We start from the raw sequence: 26,573 nt of genomic DNA on the forward strand, positions 1-26,573 counted from the left end.
TGCATCTAAGCAGCCAGGTAACCAAGAAAATAACAGTGTCAGTACCGTAAATAAAAATGTCATCAGAGATAAGTAGCAGAGAAACACTAATTATTCATCAAAATATACGCAGTCTGCGAAGTAATTTCGATTTATTCTTAGTGCAAATGAGGAAATTAGAAAACAACCCGCTAATAATAGTCTTGACAGAAATATGGATACTAGAGAATGAAATAGACTTATATCATATAGAGGGCTATTCCGTACATGGTAATTTCAATCATAACTACAGAGCAGGAGGAACTTTGGTTTATATAAGCAGTGAGATAACGTTCAAAACAAAGACAATAGTTTTTATTTCAGCGGACTGTGTACATATATCTTGTTCATATAATAATTTTGAATTTCAGTTGTTGGCTGCTTACAGGTTGCAATCAAACTCACCCAAAATATTTCTTAACGAATTAACCTTGTACTTAGAAGAAATATTTAATATTAACGAAAACAATGAGGTCCCTTTCTTTTTCACGGGAGATATAAATATAGATCTTTTTCAGAACACCAGAATTATTGACGATTACAAATATTTAATGAATAGTTTTGGATTTGAATCACTCAATACTGATTACACTCATAGGTCCCGATTTTCCAACTCTTTAATAGATCATCTTTACTTAAAATCCGGCAAAAATAGAACAAAACTGAATAAAATTAATCTAATTCCAGAAATACTACATTTAGATATAACTGATCACAGTACAATCATACTTAAAGTTGAAGGATTGAAGAGATCCAACGAAGAAGCAGATACAAATTATAAAAAAATATGCCTAATCAATTACCGGAAGTTGAATAATATTTTATCATCGATTGATTGGGATAGAGAAATACCAGCAGTATCAGTTGATGAGGGATGGGAAAATTTCATTGACATTTTAAAAAGCGCTATCAAAGATTCACAAGAAAATCTTCTTTTAGAAAATAACTTGACACAGAAATATAGGTCGCCATGGATAAATAGTTATCTGATCAAGCAAATAAACTTAAGAAATGAGTTATACAAGAATGTTATCAAACAACCTAATAATGACGACTTAAAACAAATATACAATACATTCAAAAATAACTTACGTAATGAACTGAGAGAAAGAAAACAATATTATTATTCAAAACTGTTTAGAGAAAGCCAGGGAAACATTAGAAAGACGTGGAAAACAATTGACGCGTTAATAGGATTGAAAAAAAATAAAGAACCACTAAAACTGATTGTTGATGAGCAGGGAAATAGCATACATGATAGTAATAAAATTTCTAATTCGTTTAATTCTTATTTTCTAAATGTTGTGAATAAAATGAATGATGAATTAGAACAAACCACATTGCAAACCAGGGAAGAGTCTGCTAGAATATCAAAAATAAGGTTTCCATACAATTCTCCAACAAATTCAATTTTTCTCCACCCTACAAATCCGGAGGAAGTAGCAAGTACAATAAGAAAATTGAAAAATAAATCTTCGCCAGGTGTAGATGGGATAAGCACAAGCATGATTAAAAAAACTTACATGAATTATTTGAACAAATTAACCGATCTAATTAACCTAAGTATTGCCAAAGGAAAATTCCCAAGCATGTTCAAACACAGCGTAGTTATACCTATTCCTAAAAAGCCAAATTGTAAAAACATAGATCAGTTCCGCCCAATTTCACTTTTACCGGTTTTTTCCAAGATTTTAGAAAAAATATTCAAGATTAGACTTGAAAACTTTTATAAAAATAATAACTTTTTTAGTGATAACCAATATGGTTTCCGTGAAGGAAGAAGTACAGAAGCGGCAATTAAAAATCTCATTTCAAAAATAAATGACAGTTTTAGTGTTAATAATAAGTGTGCAGCTCTGTTTCTTGATATATCTAAAGCATATGATGCAATTGATAAAAACATGCTTCTAAAAAAACTTGATTTATCAGGAGTAAGAGGAATTGCCAATGATTGGTTAAGATGCTACCTATCTAATAGGAGTCAAAGGGTCAGAATTAACGATACGTTGAGTGAACCCGGGGACATTACCATAGGTATTCCTCAAGGATCAGTGTTATCAAGTACTTTATTCCTGGTCTTTATTAACGATTTGACGGATGGTGACTTACAGGGAAAGATTACATCTTTTGCAGACGATACAGTTATATTTTATTCGGCCAAAACAAATCAAGAACTTAAAAATAAATTAGAAATGGATCTTAAGCACCTTAGGTGGTGGTTTTGCGAAAATAAATTAACTATCAACACAGACAAATCTAATATAATACAATTTAATCTTCAAAACACGGATCAGGAGTTAACTAGTATTTACTTCCATAAATTAGATTGTGCGCAACAGGTGAATAATATATTGTGTAACTGTGAAACTATAAAACAAGCACGTACAGTTAAATATCTGGGCCTCATATTGGATAGTAGGCTCACTTGGTCAGATCATGTACAGAAGATAAAAAATGAGTTATTTGTATACATAAGGAAGTTCTATTACCTCAGACAGTTATGTCCAAAAGAAGTATTGTTACAATTATACCATGCAATTATTGGTTCTAGAATAAATTATGGAATAATATGCTATGGGAGTGCATACAATGTTCATATTAAACCTGTGATTACTGGTCAGAAACATATATTAAAAATAATTTGTAATAAACCTAAACAATATAGTTCAATGATGCTCTTCAGAGAACTGTCAATATTATCAGTGAGACATTCTTTTCTATTCAAAGCATTGCTGGATTTAGCTGAAAATAATTTCGATATTCAACAGATGAGAGAAAGAATAAACCTCAGGAATTCACAGGACATTAACCTCCCAAAACCAAGATTAGAACATTCCAGACGACACTTCAAATACATAGCTATAAAAATATTCAATTCACTTCCAGTAACAACAAGGAAAATAACGTCACGTCAGTTATTTAGAAAAGAAATCAAGAAATTCATTTTACAACTAGACAACCCGAATGATTTTTTTACTAAATTAATATAGGTCTAAATTTAGTATAATTTACACATTACACGACATGAACACTGCAACAATCAAAGATCATTGAACTCACAAATCCCGTCCGGTATGCGTAAACAGTAAGACAGTATCAAATTTCAATCACTGTATCTTTCTTCAAAACGCATTCATTTATGGTATAATTACATCAGCACTTTGAAAAAAAACGAAACGTTAACTATGAATAAAATTGAACTAAATATGAAAAAAAACAGCAACCACTCCGTACATAGTTTTAAGTTTTGTGTAAGTGTGTGTGTGTGTGTGTGTGTGGTGTGTGTGTGTGTGTGTGTGTGTGTGTGTGTGTGTGTGTGTGTGTGTGGTGTGTGTGTGTGTGGTGTGTGTGTGTGTGGTGTGTGTGTGTGTGTGTGGTGTGTGTGTGTGTGTGTGTGTGTGTGTGTGTGTGTGGTGTGTGTGTGTGTGTGTGTGTGTGTGTGTGTGTGTGTGTGTGGTGTGTGTGTGTGTGGTGTGTGTGTGTGTGGTGTGTGTGTGTGTGTGTGGTGTGTGTGTGTGTGTGTGTGTGTGTGGTGTGTGTGTGTGTGTGTGGTGTGTGTGTGTGTGTGTGTGGTGTGTGTGTGTGTGTGTGTGTGTGTGTGTGTGTGTGTGTGTGTGTGTGTGGTGTGTGTGTGTGTGTGTGTGTGTGTGTGTGTGTGTGGTGTGTGTGTGTGTGTGTGTGTGGTGTGTGTGTGTGTGGTGTGTGTGTGTGTGGTGTGTGTGTGTGTGGTGTGTGTGTGTGTGTGTGTGTGGTGTGTGTGTGTGTGTGTGTGGTGTGTGTGTGTGTGTGTGTGTGTGGTGTGTGTGTGTGTGGTGTGTGTGTGTGTGTGTGGTGTGTGTGTGTGTGTGTGGTGTGTGTGTGTGTGTGTGTGTGGTGTGTGTGTGTGTGTGTGTGTGTGGTGTGTGTGTGTGTGTGTGTGTGTGTGTGTGTGTGGTGTGTGTGTGTGTGGTGTGTGTGTGTGTGTGTGTGTGTGTGTGTGTGTGTGTGTGTGTGTGTGTGGTGTGTGTGTGTGTGTGGTGTGTGTGTGTGTGTGGTGTGTGTGTGTGTGGTGTGTGTGTGTGTGTGTGGTGTGTGTGTGTGTGTGTGTGTGGTGTGTGTGTGTGTGTGGTGTGTGTGTGTGTGTGGTGTGTGTGTGTGTGTGTGGTGTGTGTGTGTGTGGTGTGTGTGTGTGTGTGTGTGGTGTGTGTGTGTGTGTGTGTGTGTGTGTGTGGTGTGTGTGTGTGTGTGTGGTGTGTGTGTGTGTGTGTGTGTGTGTGTGGTGTGTGTGTGTGTGGTGTGTGTGTGTGTGTGTGTGGTGTGTGTGTGTGTGGTGTGTGTGTGTGTGTGTGGTGTGTGTGTGTGTGTGTGGTGTGTGTGTGTGTGTGTGTGTGTGTGTGTGTGTGGTGTGTGTGTGTGTGGTGTGTGTGTGTGTGTGTGGTGTGTGTGTGTGTGTGTGGTGTGTGTGTGTGTGTGTGTGTGTGTGTGTGTGTGTGTGTGGTGTGTGTGTGTGTGTGGTGTGTGTGTGTGTGTGTGGTGTGTGTGTGTGTGGTGTGTGTGTGTGTGTGTGTGTGGTGTGTGTGTGTGTGTGTGTGGTGTGTGTGTGTGTGGTGTGTGTGTGTGTGTGTGGTGTGTGTGTGTGTGTGTGTGTGTGTGTGGTGTGTGTGTGTGTGGTGTGTGTGTGTGTGGTGTGTGTGTGTGTGTGTGTGGTGTGTGTGTGTGTGTGTGTGTGGTGTGTGTGTGTGTGGTGTGTGTGTGTGTGGTGTGTGTGTGTGTGTGTGTGTGGTGTGTGTGTGTGTGTGGTGTGTGTGTGTGTGTGGTGTGTGTGTGTGTGTGTGGTGTGTGTGTGTGTGTGGTGTGTGTGTGTGTGGTGTGTGTGTGTGTGTGTGGTGTGTGTGTGTGTGTGTGTGTGTGTGTGTGTGTGTGTGTGGTGTGTGTGTGTGTGTGTGTGTGTGTGGTGTGTGTGTGTGTGTGTGTGGTGTGTGTGTGTGTGGTGTGTGTGTGTGTGGTGTGTGTGTGTGTGTGGTGTGTGTGTGTGTGTGTGTGGTGTGTGTGTGTGTGTGTGTGTGTGTGTGTGTGTGTGTGTGTGTGTGTGTGTGTGTGTGTGTGTGTGTGGTGTGTGTGTGTGTGGTGTGTGTGTGTGTGTGTGTGTGGTGTGTGTGTGTGTGGTGTGTGTGTGTGTGGTGTGTGTGTGTGTGGTGTGTGTGTGTGTGTGTGGTGTGTGTGTGTGTGTGTGTGGTGTGTGTGTGTGTGTGTGGTGTGTGTGTGTGTGTGGTGTGTGTGTGTGTGTGTGGTGTGTGTGTGTGTGTGTGTGTGTGTGTGTGTGTGTGTGGTGTGTGTGTGTGTGTGGTGTGTGTGTGTGTGTGTGTGGTGTGTGTGTGTGTGGTGTGTGTGTGTGTGGTGTGTGTGTGTGTGTGGTGTGTGTGTGTGTGTGTGTGGTGTGTGTGTGTGTGTGTGTGTGTGTGTGTGTGTGGTGTGTGTGTGTGTGGTGTGTGTGTGTGTGTGGTGTGTGTGTGTGTGTGTGTGTGTGGTGTGTGTGTGTGTGGTGTGTGTGTGTGTGTGTGGTGTGTGTGTGTGTGTGTGGTGTGTGTGTGTGTGTGTGTGTGTGGTGTGTGTGTGTGTGTGTGGTGTGTGTGTGTGTGGTGTGTGTGTGTGTGTGTGGTGTGTGTGTGTGTGGTGTGTGTGTGTGTGGTGTGTGTGTGTGTGTGTGTGGTGTGTGTGTGTGTGGTGTGTGTGTGTGTGTGTGGTGTGTGCGTAGCCACCCTCCATGCCACCGTAAATAAAACTGGATCGGTCGGTGGCAGGACCAGTTGATGGATTCCTGCTGCCTCGTCCCTGTTAAAATCAAATTTCAATTAAAACTAATTCAAATTAAATCAAACTAATTAGAAACATTCAACATCCTTTAAAGCATTGACCCACCTTTGTCAGAACATACATAGTGAGTCATATGTATGGGAACCCTTCAATAAGTTGGAGACTTGTTATAGATGTAATATTGCAATTGCTGTAAATAATAATAGTCGAATACTCCGCCTTTTGACGTACAACTGAATTTCAACCCCTCATAAGGGGATAATTTAGGGGTTGTAACTTTCAAATGTAAACACCCATTGTGTGGTACATCATTTTAAAGGCCTTTTTAAAACAAGAAAGATGTTTACATTTGAAATATTTGAGTTTCAACCCCTAAGCCACCCCCTTATGAGGGGTTAAAATTCACTTGTACGTCAAAAGGTACAAAGGAGTATTCGACCAATAACTTATCCTGAAATTTACAGTATTATAACTACAGCAGTCTCCAACTTATTGAAGGGTTCCCATACATATGACTCACTCTGTATAACTAAGTTATGCAAAAATATCACACTTCTGCCTGAAAACAGTAGTACTTGAACTTATTATCGAGTCGCAGAAGCGTTAGTTCCAAAGAATGATTTAAAGGTTTATTCCGAAACCTTTTAAAATAAAGGTTTGCTCTTGATTGACAGGTAAGAAGACAATCAATCCATCTCATCTCACTTTTCTTTCGAGTAGTTGTGTCCAAGCCGTCTTAACGTTTACATCAATTGAGTTTGAAACAAAAGTTGAATGATGGTGGTAAGCCTATATACAAACATCAAATCCACTTTTCCAATGTCACAATTAGACGATAAAAAAGTGTTGGGAATTTTTCTATCCCTAACAGATCTAAAATAAGTGAAAACATCTACCATATTTCGTAGAAGCAAAAATGGAAAGTTACAAAAATCATTTTGGCTGCGATTTATTATCGAGCATATCAATCAAGAGCTATAATAAATAGATATACCTCTATTAGGCTGGTTTCACACACATTCGGTTCGTTTCGTTTTCGGCAAATTCCGATAAGTGTGAAACGGTAATTCGGTTTGAATTCGGTACCGAATAGAAACCGCATAGAACCGAACGCCCATTTGACTCTAATAAATTACATGCAGGTTCAAATTCGTTTCTAGCGAAGTGCTAATTTCACACACATTCTGTTCAGTTCGTTTCGTTTTCGGCAAATTCCGATAAATGTGAAACGGTGATTCGGTTTGATTCGGTTCCGAATTGCATCAGCATAGCACCGAACGCCCCCTCAACACAAATAGGTTTTATCATATTCGAATTCGTTGCTAGGAAACCGGAAATAAAGTCTTTTACACACGCTCGCTTTTTTGTTTCTATTTTAACCTGATATCGTGATTATCTGTTTAAAAATCGTCCATGTCAAAATCATATGGTCAATTCATTTCTGTTAGTTCACTGTAGCATTTTTTTTTTCAATGAATAGTTTGCTAAAAAAATATGAAGACAAATTAAAACTCAGGGAGAATTTTTATTTTTCCATGAAAATTGCATGATTTCATTAATGGAGAGAAGAGATGAACGTTATGTACCATATGTGTCAGAATTGAAACAAATTTCCAATTCAAAGGAATGATCACTCTGAACATCCAAAATTAATATACTCAAAAATAAACTATAGTTCACAATTCTTAATTAACTTGGAAATTTTGTTGTTCAAGAAATCACATCTTAGTATTTGAACACCATCTTTTATATTTTATTACCAGCATGAATTGTGAAAATCCAAACACAGCTGTGTTTGAGAACAGAATACCTAATTAGAACCGTACGAATATTAAGACCTGATATGTATGAAAGCCTCATTAGATTAGGCCTCTTAGATTTAAAAATTATTCATATACTTTCAATATATTTGTGAAAGATAGGACACTTTCAAGACGGCCTAAAGGCCTAAAGGCCGTCTTGGAAGTGTCCTATCTTTCACAAATATATTGAAAGTATATGAATAATTTTTAAATCCAAGAGGCCTAATCTAATGAGGCTTTCATACATATCAGGTCTAGTGAGATCTGAGATAAACTTCAAACTTCAACATCTTCATTGAAGTACATAAACGAACAAATACTTTCTAATTCCCACTTTACTTTCATTTTCTAATTTCTAAACTGTCAGCATATTCCTAATGAATAACATCAGTGTTCATCATGTAACTAATGCTGACATCTTGAAGTTAATCTCACTATGGAGTCTAGAAAGAAAATACTCGGATATGCTAAGAGGATAAAATAAATACACTGCAACACCAGAACATGAAAAATTAAACTAGAAAATAGTGATGTGGAGTGGAGAAGTTGATACATGAAGTGGAGAAGTTGGGACAATTCCTGGCTTACACTCTTAGCCTAATTCGTGGGGAGAGAAATTTTATTCATGTGACTCATCTATGATAGTAGAGCATAAAGGTATATCATGAAAGTTAACTTACCAGAGACCAATCAAAATCATCATTCTCATCATTAGTCCAGCCACAAAACGAGGGGCCCTCAAACGTGCAATGGCCTTTACATTCTGATCCCGGCTTCAGAACAATATTGTCAACAGCCACATAGCCTCTGTATTTCCGGTAAGGATCGGGTAGCTCCTTCGGTATACCTTCAAATACAATCTGGAAGAAAGACAGTCCTCAACTAATTTATAATAATCTTAAAAAATCCTCGTTCCATTATAATAACTTGTGTTCTAGAATTGAAATGTCTTATAATAACTTGTGTTCTAGAATTGAAATGTCTCATAATAACTTGTGTTCTTAAATTTAAAAGTCCATGTCCCTATCTATCCTACCTCATTTACTCTTCTATCCCTGTATTAATTCATCCCAATTTATTAAGTCATAATCGGCAGAAATACTGCTACAAGTTGGTAAATTTCTAAAGCTTTCTTCTTATGAATTTGATCTTGTATGGAACTTTCCCACTCTCGTTAAACTTGATGCATATTCATGCCTATATTAATTGTAAAATCGTAAATCTCAATACAGTCGACATTAATTGCAAGACCAACTTGTAATAGTTTAATATATCTTTTTACAATAGAATTATAGTACTCTTTTATTGTTTTTTTCTTTAGGGCTACTTTTAATATAAATAAAAAAATATATCTCAGTACCCTTTTAAATTATTTTGTCACAACATGTTTCAGAAACTAATGCCATTTTCAATACTTGAAAAGGTTTGTATTTTTATTTAAATTATAGTACCCTTTTTTAAAATTAATAAAATAATAGATTAAAATTACAAATTACAAGTAGTTTCAGTGTTATAAATAGGCCTAATTCTATTTTAAAAATAAACATAAGTATCCCGCAATTCAAACATTTTAATATATTTGTTTAATGATGTAATAGTGTGTAATAACCTCTAAGATAATGCTGATTCATTACCTGGTGATCTTTGTTGTAAGTGTACAAAACCTCAGATCTCATCCACATTTTATTGGTCGGATCTTTGGTCCCCCATAGGACTCTGAAAAACGATTCAGGCTTCCCCTCTTTGTTCACAGGTTGAAGTATCACTCTCAAGCCTGATGCACTTAGACCATCAATTGCAAAACTGAAAAATAGATATGTGAGCTGAGAATTCGAATCGGCCAAAGTAATTATTACTACCTTATTATAAGTTTAAATTGTTTTGTTCTTCAATTGTGTTTTATCATTATCATATCTATATCACTGTGTATATTTAAGTAATATGGAATTGTAGAGAACTCGTTTCTCGCACACAGGCTTTGCCCATGTGAGGAACTTCTTCAAGTTTTGTATATGTATAGTGTATAATGTTTGTACATTCTAAGGAGAAAAATAAAGATAATTTCAATTATTGGCATCATGTACAGTACGTTCTGTACCCGTACCATAAACATATAATCAATTGAACAAATATACTATAAATCGATTGATGGTGTAATGGAATGCAATTTGTATTGGGTGCTGTACTGACTGAATTGATTGACAGAAAAACGATTTTTTTCGCAATGAATAGTATGAGAAATGAGAATACTCACTTGAATCCCACGCATTTTCCTTCAGCTCCGGTTGTTCCTAAACTATTACTTTCGATGTAAGCATTTTGTCCTTCGCGTATTGTTATGTCATCAACCCTCAATACAGGGGCTGCAAGCAGTGATGTCTCGAAAAAGATATATCCACCTGAAATTATAATAATTGATTATTAAAAGTGTCATTAAATATAGAGCAATTCATAATTATAAATGGTGCCACTTATTGAAATTATTGAAAAATGTCTTTCACTCTATCTATTCATATAACCACTTCAACTTAAATCATTCAGAAATTTCAGAGTTTTCTTCTCACATTTCAAAACAAATAATTAATCATTTCTTGTACAATTATAAATAGGAAGTGATAGGTCTATAGTAGCCTAACGTTTTCTACAAGTAAAATTGTAATAATTATTGGTTCAATAATTCCAATAGATAGATGAGTGTGCAATAATGCAAGAGGTGCTTGAGCTAGTTCACTTTGTTAATTTAGATTATCTGAACCTGCCCTGTCAAAAGAAAAAAGCTTCATTATCAAAACTTATTTCTAACATTCAAATCTTATTCCAAAAACAGATAATTTTATTGGTTTCGCATTGTCGGTCTTGAATGATGAACTTATGGTAGCAAATAATATGAATGGACAAATAAATGGATTTTTGTAATAAAATAATATATTCTCCTGTTTACTCACCATTTGTATTTAAATTGTTCATCTTGAATAATTATTTCAGTGAATATATTTTTTTTTAAATGTGTCCATCATTATTGCATGCGCTACAGGCAGTAGTTTTTGTAATGTTTTAGTAATTTAAATCACAATCCTAGACTAGACCCACATCTTCTAATTTTAATTCTATACTATAGTTTATTTTTCTTTCTATTATTTATTATATTTCATAATGTATTTACCTTGTTAATTATTTTTCGTCTATCTGATCACACTATTGGAAACGTGATCAGTAAAATTTCCAAAATACTATTTAAATTCTACTTATATGTTATGTAATTTGTGGAGGAAATTGATTTATTTATTCATTCATTTAGAATAACTCTGTATAATTGACTTGAATTGTTAAATTTGTTCACCCGAGATCATGAAAATCAATTCGATCCAAATTTCGCATTCTCAATATTCAAATAAGTCATGAAGTTTTCACTTGGTACCAGCTATTGTTTCTTATGTATTTTCCAATAAAAATGATTGAAGTATTTTGTATTTGAACATTTACCCTTATCCGCATCTTCCGTTCCACTAGCATCTTTGGTTGGGCCTCCAAGCCAGTTGGAAAGAGTCCCAGCTCCCAGTTCCCATCTTAGGATGGAGCCATTTCGATTCGTCCATTCACACGAACTTAAATCTGTCTCCGATCCAAAATCGCATAATTCTGGAAAAATTATTGAATTACTTTCATTGATAGCTCCAAACAAACAAACTTTTACACACATATATATATATATATATATATATATATAATATATATATATATATATATATATATATAAGAAACCCTCACATAAAAATGATTTTTCTATTCAATAAGTGGTTGTCCACTGCTGGTGTCTCAGCCTTTCCTTTAGTTCTAGAAATGTTCATGTCATTAAAAAAACGTTCAGATACTCTCCTTACTTGTACTCTACTTAGCAATGAGACTTGGTTTTGATAAATCAATTTTGCGCGATCAAATCGTTTCATTAAAAATATGATAATTTTTCAATGAAGCAACTACCTATGATTATTTGTTGTTTATCGATTTCATGATAAATTTGTTGAATCTTGAGTCCTCATTATATCATGTATCACATTTCAGTTTTTCAAATGATAAAGTACAGTCACAGACAAATAAATATTTAACAGTGTCTTTATTTTATGGTACAGTCTATCTAGGACTTCCAAAGTCGTTGAATGACTGTGCATTATTGTGTTTATTATGAAGGTAATGATCTAACAATATTTAAATAATCTGACTTCATAATCCAAATGGATTAAATTATGAACAATTAATGTCTAGAGAAATGAGTTCTTACCTGCTGTTTCTTGACGCTTATGCCTTATCTGGAAAAGAAAAAGTATAATAGTTTATATTTATAGTTGAACACTAGAATAGATAATTTAATAAAAATTGATAATTTTGAATAGTTCAGTTTCAATGCTGATTACTTATAAAAAACTTCTTATAAGTAGTTATTATATGAAAGGACACAGATCTACTAAATTATAGATTATTGCGTTATTTTCATATGTAGGGTATTCTTCTATTATTATTTCCTAACCAATGTTTGTGAGTATCCATTCATGAATACTATACTCATTATTTTGTATCGTTGATTTGAGTTAAAATGTTTCGTTTAGAGCCCATGACCCTAAATTACATGAGTAAATATTTTTCCTGACATTACACACAAACTGATAAAGAACGAGCTCGCTCTGCAAGGGTATGTGAAAACACAAATAGATTTAATTATAGTTCAATAGTTCCGTGCTGAAAATTAAAAGTATTATCCTATCAAATTTACATGACAAAAATAGAGTAATGATTTATTTTTTTGTTCAAAATGACTTAGGTGGTCTTAATTGAAATTCAAAATTTTCAGCAAAAATAAAATGACTGTGATTGGACTCGAACCCATAATTACCTTTCATTCACAAGTAATCTCAATCGCTACCCCAAGAAGATACTATTCGTCCTTGAAGATACTATTTGATTGGACTATTATCGTTACGGAAACTTTGAATCACAAATTGAAGAAATTTGTTTCAATTATTGAATTATAATTAATTGATTAATGACAATGAAATTGGCCTATAACCATCCTCGATAAATTCAGAATCTTTTTGCGAAATTTCAAGTTAATCAGTTTGGTAGTTCAGAAGTGATGATGCGTCAAACATGTATTTCCTATCCCATACATGATATTTCAAGTCTTTTTCTATTAATAGTATAGATGAACGTTGTATAGTCAAGTAGGTACGTAGGATGTCCTAACTGATTTGAACGCACACTGCTGCATTCTGCAACATACAATTGGTTCTTAAAACCAGTATTGTTCGATTTTCAACTTTAAGCTTTAAAAAGTACGGAGATAAACTTGCTGTAGTTTATCATCATCTACTATGAAATAGTAGACACTGATATAATAATAATTCTTTGTATTTTCATGGCATGTAATCTTCATAATCACTTCTAAATTGTAAATCTGCAAAACTTCTGAATCATTTTTGACAGCATATCTAGCCTACAAAAACAGAATATTTATCTAATTTCAGAATATATACTTCTATACTTCAGATACTTCTATCTAAACAGAATATAATTCTAACTTCTGGATCATTTTTGACAGGATATCTTAGCCTACATAAACAGAATATTAATCGTTATAATGTAATATAGAAGATGGGAATAGTCAAACTCATCTACTATAATTGGCAGAATATAATATAAAACTTACCACAAGAGTTGAATTGTTATTAGATACTTCCAGAGCTAACGGAGGCAGAGATCCACATCCTGATGAGCTGAAAAGCCCCATGAGCAATAATCTCCACACATTTAGTGTCCTATGTCTTCCGATTAATAGCATTCTTGAAACAAAAAAATATAAATTATTCATGACAATCTTATAATCAAATTTCAATGATAGAGGAAAGATGAAGAGGATTTCCATCTCATCCCCGTTTTGGAGATTGAGAGGATGGATGATGTATATGTCTCTTTCTCTATTTTTATTTTATTTTTCTATTAAGAACAAAAATTTGGAGGGTGATGGAATAATTTCCCCCGGTTGGTTGAACAAAAGCCTGTTAACTTTTAATTCCGATTAGATGCCACACGAGAACCAATCAGAAAATCCTTCTTCTCAGAAAACCTTCTCTGATTTGTTTTCGTGGAATCTAATCATGATTAGAATTCATCTGGCTTTTGTGCAACCGGGACTTAAACAAATTAAATAAGTATTAAAAAAAACTTTAGCATACCGTTCCTGAAAACGTCATGAACAAACATCCACACATTCACTCACTTAAACACGTTTTTCATATTCTAGCTTATTCCACCAGTACTATTGAATTCAATAGTAGGTGCTAAAGTAATAATAATATTGTAAACAACTCTTAATTACAGCCACAAAAAGTTCCATATCCCTACCTTGTCAAATGTAATATCATTCAATCTGGCTTACTAATCAATTTTGTTTTCATGACATCATTTCGTTACGTTGGTTTGAGAACTAGCCAGTTCCAATATATAATCTTGTAGGCAACCGTACCTGAAATATAAGCATTATGATAACATTAGTTGGAATTTTTTTTTGTTGAAGAATCACAAACACTTTAAGTTGTCATTCTTATCAATCATAAAAGGTGACAATTTTGAAAATTGAAAGTTGTACATTCAAAGTTTTGTGCTGACTATATATCCAAACCTTAAATTGGCAAAGGTGTTGTATATTTCGAGGAGCAACGTCTGTTTCTATTTTCAAAAAGACCAGGGGGGCGAAGCCCTCTGGCTAGACACGTATAACCGGCGAGCCTACCGGCTAGTACTACGGTATAATACGCTTCCGGAAAACGAATTCAATAAGGTCCGTGTGTGTATGTGTGATCATAAAACAGCACAGTTGTACACACACACATACACACATACGGCGCTGATAGTTTTGACACCTATAGCATAGAAGAACTATAATAATTATCACTACGGTATTCACTTTGTGCTTAACTCTTGTCCATGCAGCACAGCGCATATAGGCTATATAGCACACACATCGATCGATAATCCCCGTCTAAGGGGATGAGTGACGGCTTTTAGCGGTTTAACGCCGGCTCTTTTCTAGCTTCAAAACTCTTGGACCGCAATCTGTACTATATTACCAAAATCCGTTTTTTAGAAATCTAAATATTATGATAAAATGTAAGATACGGTACCGTTCTTGAAATGTTATGTATTATATTATTGCGTGAATGGGCTAATATAATAATACAGTACCCTCTACTATATAAACAATAAATTTCTCAATTCTGAAAGTTTGAATGTGTGATAATCGTTTCTTCTTTCAACTCGATGCTATTTTTATTGTCTGATACTATCATCAAATTGATAATAAACCGAATTGTGAAACTTACTGAAAAATACTACTGAGACAAAGCCTATATTGCTTGCATGTTTGTGATTGTTTTATGGCTAATAAACACATTGATTCTTGAAACTATTTTAATGGAAAGAGGCCGTCACACTAGTACGTCATTTTACAACTGTTCCAGATCCGTGTGTAACAGTAGCTGCATAACACTTTTGGTGTTTGTAAAAACGAAAAATTCATTTTGTGCGGAACAATGTTTCTCCTCATTTCCTGATTGATTCCACTATCTGCTCATGATCTAACGTTCAAAATTTTACCGTAATGTAGCAAAAGAAAAAACAACTACCTCTACGTAACCGGCGCGGATTGAGCCTATGTTTTTGTTGTTTTAATAACCACGGTACGCTTACCTACTTTAGCTATGACGTCTAGACGTGTTTTTACGAGATAATGCATTGTCATGCTCTCATATATCCTCTATTATGCTCTTTTGTGTCTATTTTCCTATTTCTATATGCCTTTATTATTGTGATGAAGATTTCCTTCCCCTACCATTGACTATAGTTAACCGTACAAAAATAGTCTGATGGAAATTGGAACGGCTGAGTACCTCCTCACCTCCCGCCCGCATAAATGTTGCCAGTTCGTCAGGTTTATTATAAAAATATTAATTAATTCACATCTTATAATCAGCTCTGGACAACGTTGATCAACTCTTATTTGGCAATGTTGCACTCATCTGTTAAAATTTCCATCGGATTATTTTTTGCGTGTGCTTGACAACCTATAGATTAACTATGGTATGAGTAGAATATTGACTATACGGTATATCTCTAAAACTGTCCATGACTATAATGACTTGATTAAAAGAGTATATAGTATGTCAAAAATTTAATTTCCAAATAATATCAAAATTTGGGAATGGAATAGTTTTGGACCAAGTCTGTTGTTCCTTCCTAATCATATTTACCATGATTTGTGATTGTATCTACAAGTAAATAAATAAATAAATATTGAGATGGGTTTGTAAGACGGGAATTCCTGCGAATGGTATCCGTCCTACCGGGATTTGGAAGTATATGGCCCGGTTGCACAACAGCCGGTTAAATTTCAATCGTCGTGATTAAAAAAGAAGACCTTTCTTTTAAAAGAAGGCTTCTCGGATTGGTTCTCGTGAAATTAATCACGATTAAAGTTTAACCATATTTTGTGCAACCGGCACTGTAAGTCTAAAAACAACAGTTTATTGCCATTTTAACTTTTTCACAAACCATTATGTAAACACTCCACGTGTTTACCAGTATGATCGATCATCGCAATACCACTACTGTTTAAATTCAAATTGAAAAAGTGATAATGTATCAAATCAATGTAACCTTGAGCATCCCTGCCTATCCTTACATTAATTTCGTACTAAAATAGCACCAGTTAACCCAGAGATTACATCATTTAAAAGTTCCCATGTATAGGTTCAATAAGGTGCAGATAGGATTGCAGTGCATACCACATATTATAATAATAGAGAGGAGGTGAGGTCGAAGCATTGAATAAGTAGTGCGGGTGTGACCCATATGAGCAAAGGGCGTGTTTCCTCCACACACACACACACACACACACACACACACACACACACACACACCACACACACACACACACATACGAGTACAATCCCACACATTTACACGGAATTCCACAGCTCATTGCAGCTCAAATTGAAATCCGAGTGCAATCATATTGAACAAGCGTGTGATAGAGGATGGATGGAATATTTGTTTTCATTATTGGCACATATATTAATACACCCTATGTATATTAATTACTAGTATAGTTTTTCTGTAACAGTTGATTGACTGGGGAATTGTGAAAATAGTGATTTCACCTAGGGTGCCCTAATATAAATAATGAATATTGAATAGGTACGGTACCTAACTTTATAAGTCTGAAGCATTGATGTATCTAAAATATCTAAAAATTATCAAAATTATCTGATATTACCAAATACGAGACATATTTTTATAAAAAAAAAGAATCATTAAAATACAATAGTTTTTGGCATGACTGGAAAAAGAAGCCTTGAGCTCCAGCCACGAGTTCTAGAAATAAGAAATACCTTTTTTAATCTAGTAACAGCAGTACAAAAGAAACAATTTTGTTGATGGAAATAAAGTCCGAAAAATATAATATAATGATGTAAGTATAAAGAAAACTCACTAGTTCACAACTAATGATTACCAATTACTACAATAATTGTACTGTAGATTTCATTCATCTGATAGAGAACTGAAATCTGAATAAACATATAACTAAAACCTTTCCATCGAATCGAGTTTCAGTGGACGTCAATCTGGCTCAAACATTATTTTACGGCATAAAATCAATAAAATGTTTAGTTTTTTGCCAAATAAATTAGTTGGAAAACGTGACTCAGACTACCTACTCTGGCTCCGAAGTACATAATTTGAGGTTGCAATGACTGATAAAGTAGCAAGGAAAGATGGAGAAGATAAACAGAATAATAATTTGGATCCAAATAGAAATGGGGTTTCTGAAATGGAATGATAGTGGAGAACTATAATGTTACTGTCAAAACTAGTGCGTGCTAGAACAGGTGTTTCAGTGTCAACTAGTGTATCTGAAGACACACGCGAATCTGATAGATAAATCTAGATGTATATAGAAATAATGAGGCTAGACAAAGGGCTAATCGATTGATGTGGCATGTCCAGCCTGACCTGTGACCCCCAATCATCGACCATTAAACCTGGTTTGCACGAACCGATTTCAGTTACCGTAGTAAAGCTGGCCCACTACAAAGGGAAAACCCATTACGGTATATATAGGATTCCGTTTCCAGCTCAAATTGTAACGTTTTATTGAATTAAAAATTTTTGGCTATCAATATATTATACTGAAGGTCGAAATCTTACAGGATCATATATTATGTGAGGCCAGAAATATTTTCTCAATTCCCACTTCCATTATTAAATTAAAATGACTTGCCATAAATATATACGGTAACTTATTTTAATCCGAACCAAAAATTCAAATTCTTTATTCTAAACCATTCGAAAATTGAATGTTCATAAATTTTAAGATTTTTTAAAAAGCATGCTTTAATATACTGTTTTTCAAACGTATTAATAATGACTACCAAGCAAAAGTAGAACACTGATTACCAAAGTTCATATCCATTGTAAAAAAATCCTAAAATCTACCCTACATTCAGGGAGCTAACTTTGTAGAAGATCTTCTGTTATCAATGCTGTTAATGTTTATCCATGTTGAATTTTGAAAATTCAATAATTGCAGCATATCTAATTAATTTTCCAAAAAATATACAGTATATTTTCGTTTTAACAATTGTTAATAGGCTACAATATTACAAGTTCAAGAAAATCAAGATAATTGATACATATAGTCTATTGAGCTCATTCAAGTTACGGTCATAGTATTAAGATCATGCTGCTTGGAGTCATGCTTATTACAGTTCTGTTTGTAAAATGTATTGTATTTCATTTTTCTTGAATGTAGAATAGGTACTGATTTTTTTCTCCGCCGAATTGACCGTTCAAATCAGCCTAGACTCGCTTGTAAGATTTCCAAGTCTGATTTCCATAAATTCGGTAGAGATTTCAGGGTCAACTCAAGTTTTAATGAATTGTAAACTTATAGAAACCCCCAGTTTTATCTTTGTGATATTGTAAGAGTTCCCACGCATCCATCACTCTTTTCAATATGGCTACCCACACACCAACAACCCTTGACAGGAGGTTTAAAAACCTTAAATATAATATTTACTTAAGGGTAACCAAGTCTGATGTGAAACTAATTTTGGGGATTATCCGAGGTCTGAACGAATTTTTGAAATTCTTAAATCCATAACTAGTTTGGATTATCGCAATAATCTTTGCACTGTTATCATGATCTTCACGATTCTATTGAAAAGCCCCAGCAGCGGTCACTCCCCTCAGTCACGTGGGTCAGATAAAACTCCAACTAATAATAGCGTCAGGAAAGGAAATGTTGGGCCTAATGTTTCGTTTGCACGCATTCGAATTTCAGTAAAAAAACCAAGTGGTTTAAGATTTATAGTTGCAAATTTATTCGGATCTGCTTCAAAACTCAACTAAGTTACACAATTTTCAAGTTACTTTCTAGTATAAAAATTCTTTATACTAGTATAAATTAATATTCTTTAAAAATTTCTATTATAAATTCTAGCATGGGAATATCTCATAAAATTCTTTTCATATGACGAGCTTTGAATGGTTAATGAAACGATAAGCCGAGTTAAAACTTTGTATTATCGTACCAAACAGTGATCAGAAAAGTTGAATTTTTTCAATATAAACCATTGATTTGCTGAAAATATCACTGCGCTCAATAATAATTATTGAGAGAAGAACTTGTCACCGAATTTCTATTACATATTCATATTTATTTTTACACTGAACGATACACAAATACGCCTTCATGAGAATTCAAATTTCCCCTAAAATATTTTAAAACTCCCAAAAATGACAAAGCAAAATAATTATTTTGGACAATACATCCGTGATTGAAGAACAATATTTTCAGTATAAATTTCAAAATATATGATCTATCAAACATTCCAAGTAAAACCAAGAATTTTTAAGACGAAGAATATGGCTATCCTATTTCTACAGAGTTTCCAAAACAACGCATTCTCAACAGTTTTTCCTCTTTCCTACTTCTAAAGCAGTTTTAGGACACACTCTCCCAAAATAATAAAGAATAAATATAAGGTAATAAAGTGGGAGTATAATAAAATGAAAAAATGCAACGATATACATCAGTAGTAAAAATCAACAAATATAGTAGTACTGAATGAAAAAAGAAACTGTATTCGGTCTATGACCTTGAGTAGATAACTCCTAAATTTTGTTCGGGAACACACAGTAAATGGTAATTCAAACCAAGAAAACTAATAACAATTTTGAGCATGAAATACTTATTTGTTAAAGAGGTATTTCACTGTATTTTTCCTATGAACACTTAAAACTAGAATTGTAGGTACTTGTTTTTTAATGAGTTCATTAAATGAGATTCTTGATAAAATTGAAACACATTAGAGGTGTTCCAATCCTGGGAATTATTGCCGACTAAACTAACTTCACCGCATACCACATACTTCACTGAAAATTTTAGCCAAAAATGGCTTTCTTTTGGATCGCATTTCACGTTTGAAAATAACTTCAACTGTTTGATCAAGGAGGCTCATGAAACTTTTCTTTGGGAGTGCATGGCATTTGAAAGGAAAATTGAAAAAGTGAACAAATACTATAAACTTTGCATGGAAAAAACTCATAATATTTATTTGAATTGAAAGCGTGTATAAAATTGATTCTAACTACTTTTTTTAATTCAATTAATTTATCACTACCTAAATATATCACTTTCAATTATTTTCCTACTATTCAGATTTTCCCTCATGCACAACATGTTTTGCTGGTTATAAAACTTACGGTAGTAATAGTTTTGTAGTTGTTAATAAAACTACTCGAATTTGGAGTAATATTGTTATGATTTATATATTTTTTCAGAACATTAAGCTAATTAATAAAGTCATTCATATATAATCCTGGTATATTTAAAAAAATAATATAGTTTTATAATTATAAAAATAATATAGTTTACAATTTTTGTAGGAACTCCTCTCCTAACAGTCATCACACATAGTCTTGTATCCGGTAGGGAGAATTATTTATAATTCGAACTTTAAATGTTATATTTATGGTTTTGTTTATTTTAATAATAGTATTTCAATTCTATCAATTAAATGTTAGTCTACTTCAAATGAATGAATTATTTCAACAGTTTGTAAAAATAGTTGGTTCTAAAATAGTGATTCTATCCAATCAACAGAGTGAATGTAATGAATGTCAAATGATATATAACTACAAATGAAAAAGCAAATAATCAAATGTAATGGATAGAAATTGAAAGATTTTTGCTTGACAAAGAACTAACTATTTTTATATATCCTCCACCGATTAAAGCAAATTCACAAAGTATAATATTTTGAAACTGAAGTGATTTTCACTCAATATTTATCGATTTGCTAGATGAAAATAAAGTTTTTTCTAACTTTTGTAGGAGATAAATCCTACATGAATTCTGCACAAAACTAAATGAATGTGGTGAAGAAAAATGAAGTGTTTAGTTGAAATTCCACAACATATTTATGCATCTAGTGTAAGAATTAAGTGTTTTCCAAAGAAATTCCACATATCTGTAACTAGTGTAAAAATGAAGTGGTTTGCAAATTTTTTAGATGAGGAGTTCCAAATAAAATTTAGTGAAGGGCGGAATAAATGCGATTTGGTGCACTCACCTGTGTTCTGTGCAACCCTGCCGACAGCCGACACGACTGGCTCTGGCTGTGGGGCTACCGGAGACCGCGACTTTCTGTTTTCATCCCACCAGCCACCCAATGTTTGGTGCATCGTTGCCATGACAACGCTCTTTGTGGGAGTTCGTTGCTCTTTCGGCGTTTTGTCAAAATATATTTAAGAACGGACCGACGTCTCTTCCTGGGAGCCTTCCCCCTGGGAACTGTCGATCCTTTGATTTGCTGCAACAGAATATCGATAAATTACTTATTAGAAAACTAATTAAATATGTAATCAATTTCACTGAATTTTGAAACTACCTGGGCAATAATGAAATTTTTATTCTCTATTATTTATTTCAAGTCCATTACAAAATTCATGAATCAAAATACACTAGACAAAGATTTGTGGAGTTTCTTCATATGAAATGAAAAGGATTTGATCAGCTCCAGATACATAAAATTCTATTCTAAGGTGGAATGAAAAAGATTTCCAAATACTTTATCAATTGATTCAATGTCATATGTCTACAAATGAATAAGCAAATAAGCTTAAAAATCAAATGTAATGATAGGCGAGCTCGTAGTGATTGAGATAAATTATAGATTCACAATAAAATATGATTTGAGGAGCACATCATTATAAAACTATTTTTTCGGTTATTTAATTGAACAAAATATTAAGAAATCACTCGGTAGGTTGATACATATTGAATAAATATATCGTGGGCGTACAAGGAAAATACAATAAGTCCAATTTTTCCAAACTTTGATTTTCTATTAGTTTTTAATATTAATTCTATAAACTATAAATGTTAAATAATTAATTATCAAACAAATGAAGAATATTTAACTTCTTGCAGTAATAATTTTACAACATTTTGATATTTTCTAGACAATAATATATATTTATTATTTAACGAAAATCCTAAATAAATGCTGTAAATCACCCCAGAGACTTCTGCTACTGCAGATATTATTGTTATCTGTAACAATAATATATGTTCACAAAATTTATAAATAAATCGTGTATCAATTTCATCATCCAGAGTAGGCTATTGCAAATTTTTATGAACAAAGTAAACTGATAAAATTCATTTTTTTTAATACCCAGAATTGCCCGGTTGCTGCTTGAAACTATTTGAAACAATATATAACCAATTCTAATTTGTCTTCCCATTCTTTAATCAGGATTTTGTATATCATTATATTTGAAATTCTCTGAAATTCACATAAAAAAGCAAACTTGCTTACCATCCGTTCACAGATTAAAACCAAAGGTCTGTACTCAAAGCGGATAATAACATTTTTTTAAGTTACAATAAAAATTTAAATAATTTATTTATAATACAATCATATTGAAAAGTTTTTTAAATAAACATCTCAACTTGGCACGCTCATGTTTTATAATGGTGACTTGTCTTGTGCTGGTGTTATGCACATTAACAAAAACTGTCCAGTTTTTGTTTGGCTTGATAATGTGCAACACTAGCACGAAATATGTCTCCACTATGAAACATGAGTATTTTTATTATAATAAACTAATATAAGGTAGATCTACTGAAAAAGAAGAATGGATAACGAACAGCATAAACAATATTTTTATCAACACTCAGATTATCACTGTAATTAATTAATTAATACGTACAAATCAATCTTCAATTAACGATAATGATGATAATAACACTGGTCAAAACATATTGGATGATGAAGTCACAGTGCATAATATTACATGTGGACTGTTGTATAAATTATAATTGGAACCGTTTTGGGCGTAAGCCTTTCGTACTTTTCTGTAAGTTGTGTGATTCTGAATGATCGAATAAATAAATAATATGTGCAACAATTAATTCCACAGATCTTTCCAGAAAGGGTGAGAAGCCAGCCCTGAGCCCACCCTCTCACCACTACTACACTCACCTCACTACACTACATAATCCATTATTATACACTATCCCTCTTTTGAAAAAATGTACTGTTTCCATAAAAATATCTACCTACTTATATTATAGTTGCTGAAAGCTTTGTTGATACAGTTTGGCTCCTCTGCTTCCCAATTTGTCAGTGTATACACAGAAAAAGAGCTGCTACTGACATCCAGTGCTCTATTTCACAGTGCTCTATTTCAATTCATCATAGCAGCAACCAAGCTTTAGTTTGGTCGTAAATGCGCCAAAGAGAAACACACAAAAGCAAATCGGTTCCAGTTAGAGCGTAGACCTCACTTCTATCGGTCAATAATTAATTACAAAACCAAAATGTTCACCATTTTGAAGCATAGAACTAAGGATTGATGTAAATGATAAAAATCTTATAAAATATTGTTTATCAAGCAGGTTGGTCAATTAATAAAAACAATATGAAAACTTGTAGTTCCCTCTATTATTTAAAATATTACAACGACTAGATTCGACCATAACAAACTTAGGTCATTTTCAAGTTGAAATCAACTTGTGATATTTTAAATAATAAAGGTTACTACAAGTTTTCATATTGTTTTTATTAATTTGTAAAAAGTGGAGTGTTTTAGGTTGGTCAATCTATGATATTATACACAAAAATCTTCACGATTTTGAAGCATAGAACTAATCTTACTGTTTAAAAAAATGTTATAAAATATTATTTATCATGCAGGTTGTACAGTATTCATTTCGGGGAATTGAACTAATGAGTTGAAGTACCAGTAATTAACAAATAGCAAGTAAACAAATCAAACTGTATGCCAATTTATATATTATTAATATAAATTATATAATGTATATATATATATTATTTATTTATTTATATATATATATATATATAAGTACAAAATACACTTGACTCTGAAAATGAAGGAGTTAAGAAAGAAATAGCGGTATTATCACGAAAGAGGAAAACTGCAAACAAGAAAAACAGATTCAAGACTTTTGAGTCACTCAGCATCTTCCACTTCAGGAGCTTATAATAATAAATAGATTGAATTCAAACTATGTGATTTCCAGATTAGGCCACAGGCCGACGTTCAGGTAAAAATAGCCTTGTGCTTAAGAAAAAAATCGGTTTCAGCCTTTACTTTGTGCAAGGGGAAAATTCATTGTCATTATTAAAGCGAAGACATTATAACAATGAGCTAATGCTCCACATTTTTCATGAAAGGAAGATCACGTACGGTAGCTAGTGAAAGCCAAAGCTGATGCCATAATCAATTCATGGAATCTCTTTTTTATGGTTATGACACCATACTCACTAACCTGTAACATGTCCCAAACTAGAATATATATCATTAATATAGAAAAATTCAACTTTTGATTGAAATGATACTTGATGGATGCTTTTTTCTGTGTATTAATACCAACCCATTTTATTCTAAAATTCTCACTATCGACCATTCCATCATTTGAATTGGTTACTAGACCTAGATACTGTTTAATACATTCTTTAGAAATTTATTTCATTTTGGTGGGCTAACGCTTGATGGTATCCAAATAAAAAAAATGGAAAATATCACCAGTAAAAACCTAAGGACCTTATTTCCACCGTCCAAAGACAAAGTATAACAATTTTCATTGAGAGTTTCATTCTAACTTTGACAATTTATTACGGCCGTGTAGTTGAAGCTGCACAAGTGTCGAATTAATTCTCATCTTTTTAGTAGGCTATGTCTTACCAAACTACTATGAAGAGTTATAGCGTCCATTAACAAGTACCTACAAATGATCAAATTGTTTTATCAAAAAAAGATTTATTTGATATATTAATATTCATTTCTCAAGCCATCAATGAGATTCAGCCCGATTTGTGCGCCTGATTAATGGAAAAATGGGCTTCTCGGATCCCGACCACCATAGGTATATGCGGTCACCGAGGCGACCATTTGAACATTATCATATTCCAGCATTGATAGATCTTACAAACATTAAATAGATCTCATCAATATCTCACACACAGCTTGTTTTATTCAATTTGAAAGATGGAAAGTGTTTAATGAAAAAATATTTACTCCTATATATTTTTCCACTTCTACATTTATTTTATTTGCATTATTTTAAATAGAGATGCATGTTTTGTGATGTTTTTGCTTGCAGTAATGATTTATCAGGGCCTGTTTTTCCAAAATAATAGAGAGCATTCCATATCTCATACGATTGTCTATAGAACAAACTTCATAGATACCGGTACGGTACTGTACTTAGTAGAATATTTTCTATATTTGGGCACTAAATTACCAAATAGCATTCCTTTATTATTAAAAATAGAAATATTTCGTACGAATCATGAATATTAAGCAAATGTTCCCACAAAATTAGTATATCAGACAGCTTACCGTAGGTAGAGGCTACTCCTAAGTTTCTAACCTACCAGTCAAAATGATATGAGAAATCTTGCAACCATTCTCAACTATAATTTTATTGTGACATAAACCATAAGCAAGTTATCCTAAATATTATATGGTAAAGCCTGTCCTGTGAATTTCAATACAGATTTTCTGTTTTGATTTTTATTATGATAATTTCAGATTGGTTTCTAGGCTTGCAAAGTCTACTTGGCTTAAATCTTTCTTGAGAATAGTTTATAAATGCTGCCATTGAATAAGCTGGATTGCAAGAACGCAAGAGTTCACTACATTTCTCAAAAATGAATTATTACAGTCATTCAAATTCCATAGAAATACTATTTTGAGTGACGGATATTGGATCCTTTATAATTCTATAAAGGTTATAAAAATTCTAAAGAAGTAATTTATCATTGAAATTTTGACAACCTCTTGTCCCATAGGCCTATATGGATATGTTGAGTAAAATTAGGTTAGTATAAAAAACCAATATAATAAACCTGATCCTTTACCTAAAACAATACCTACATTTGAAGAAAGTGAACATCTTTCTTTGAAAAACTCCTTGGCTAAACCCGTGGCTAAACCTTTTACCTATGCTTTCGACCACATCGACATCTGTATCATTTCGTCGATGAGAAATCATCTTGTCATTTTAAGGGACGTCTTGAAGGTATTCGACCATAGACGTATTTTCGTACTTCAGGTGAGAATTTCCCAGTGAACTCTATACTAACGTTAGTTTAGAGTTAATGTTAGTTTAGAGTTCACTGGAATTTCCTACAATATTCTTCGAGACTTGGTTCAGCCACAGCATGGCTAACGCAATAGGTATTGCGTTTGAGCAATAGGCCGTAGTCGAGTGGATTATATTATGCTGGCTCTATAATTAAGAGGCCCGGGTTCAAATCCCGGCCCAGGCAATAGTATATTTCGCACCTAGGGCCGAAAATGAGACTTTTCTGG

At 33.5% G+C, this 26,573-nt stretch overlaps 1 protein-coding gene across 1 annotated transcript in view; it reads right to left on the reverse strand.

Moving 5' to 3' along the window:
- The window catches only part of LOC111049374 (MAM and LDL-receptor class A domain-containing protein 1-like), a 43,435-nt gene extending 17,208 nt beyond the window's left edge, over positions 1 to 26,227 (reverse strand). Inside the window, exons 1-10 of the mRNA XM_039442099.1 lie at positions 26,136 to 26,227; positions 21,299 to 21,538; positions 14,010 to 14,130; positions 13,315 to 13,447; positions 11,893 to 11,920; positions 11,097 to 11,252; positions 9,868 to 10,012; positions 9,248 to 9,416; positions 8,294 to 8,473; positions 5,754 to 5,829 (exon numbers count right to left, since the gene is read on the reverse strand). Coding sequence (XP_039298033.1) covers positions 5,754 to 5,829; positions 8,294 to 8,473; positions 9,248 to 9,416; positions 9,868 to 10,012; positions 11,097 to 11,252; positions 11,893 to 11,920; positions 13,315 to 13,447; positions 14,010 to 14,029 — 907 coding nt within the window. The 5' untranslated portion in view covers positions 14,030 to 14,130; positions 21,299 to 21,538; positions 26,136 to 26,227. The remainder of the gene's footprint in view (positions 1 to 5,753; positions 5,830 to 8,293; positions 8,474 to 9,247; positions 9,417 to 9,867; positions 10,013 to 11,096; positions 11,253 to 11,892; positions 11,921 to 13,314; positions 13,448 to 14,009; positions 14,131 to 21,298; positions 21,539 to 26,135) is intronic.
- Positions 26,228 to 26,573: the final 346 nt, after the last annotated feature.

The sequence above is a fragment of the Nilaparvata lugens genome, chromosome X (assembly GCF_014356525.2).
Source record: "Nilaparvata lugens isolate BPH chromosome X, ASM1435652v1, whole genome shotgun sequence".
In the NCBI taxonomy this organism is placed as follows: domain Eukaryota; kingdom Metazoa; phylum Arthropoda; class Insecta; order Hemiptera; family Delphacidae; genus Nilaparvata; species Nilaparvata lugens.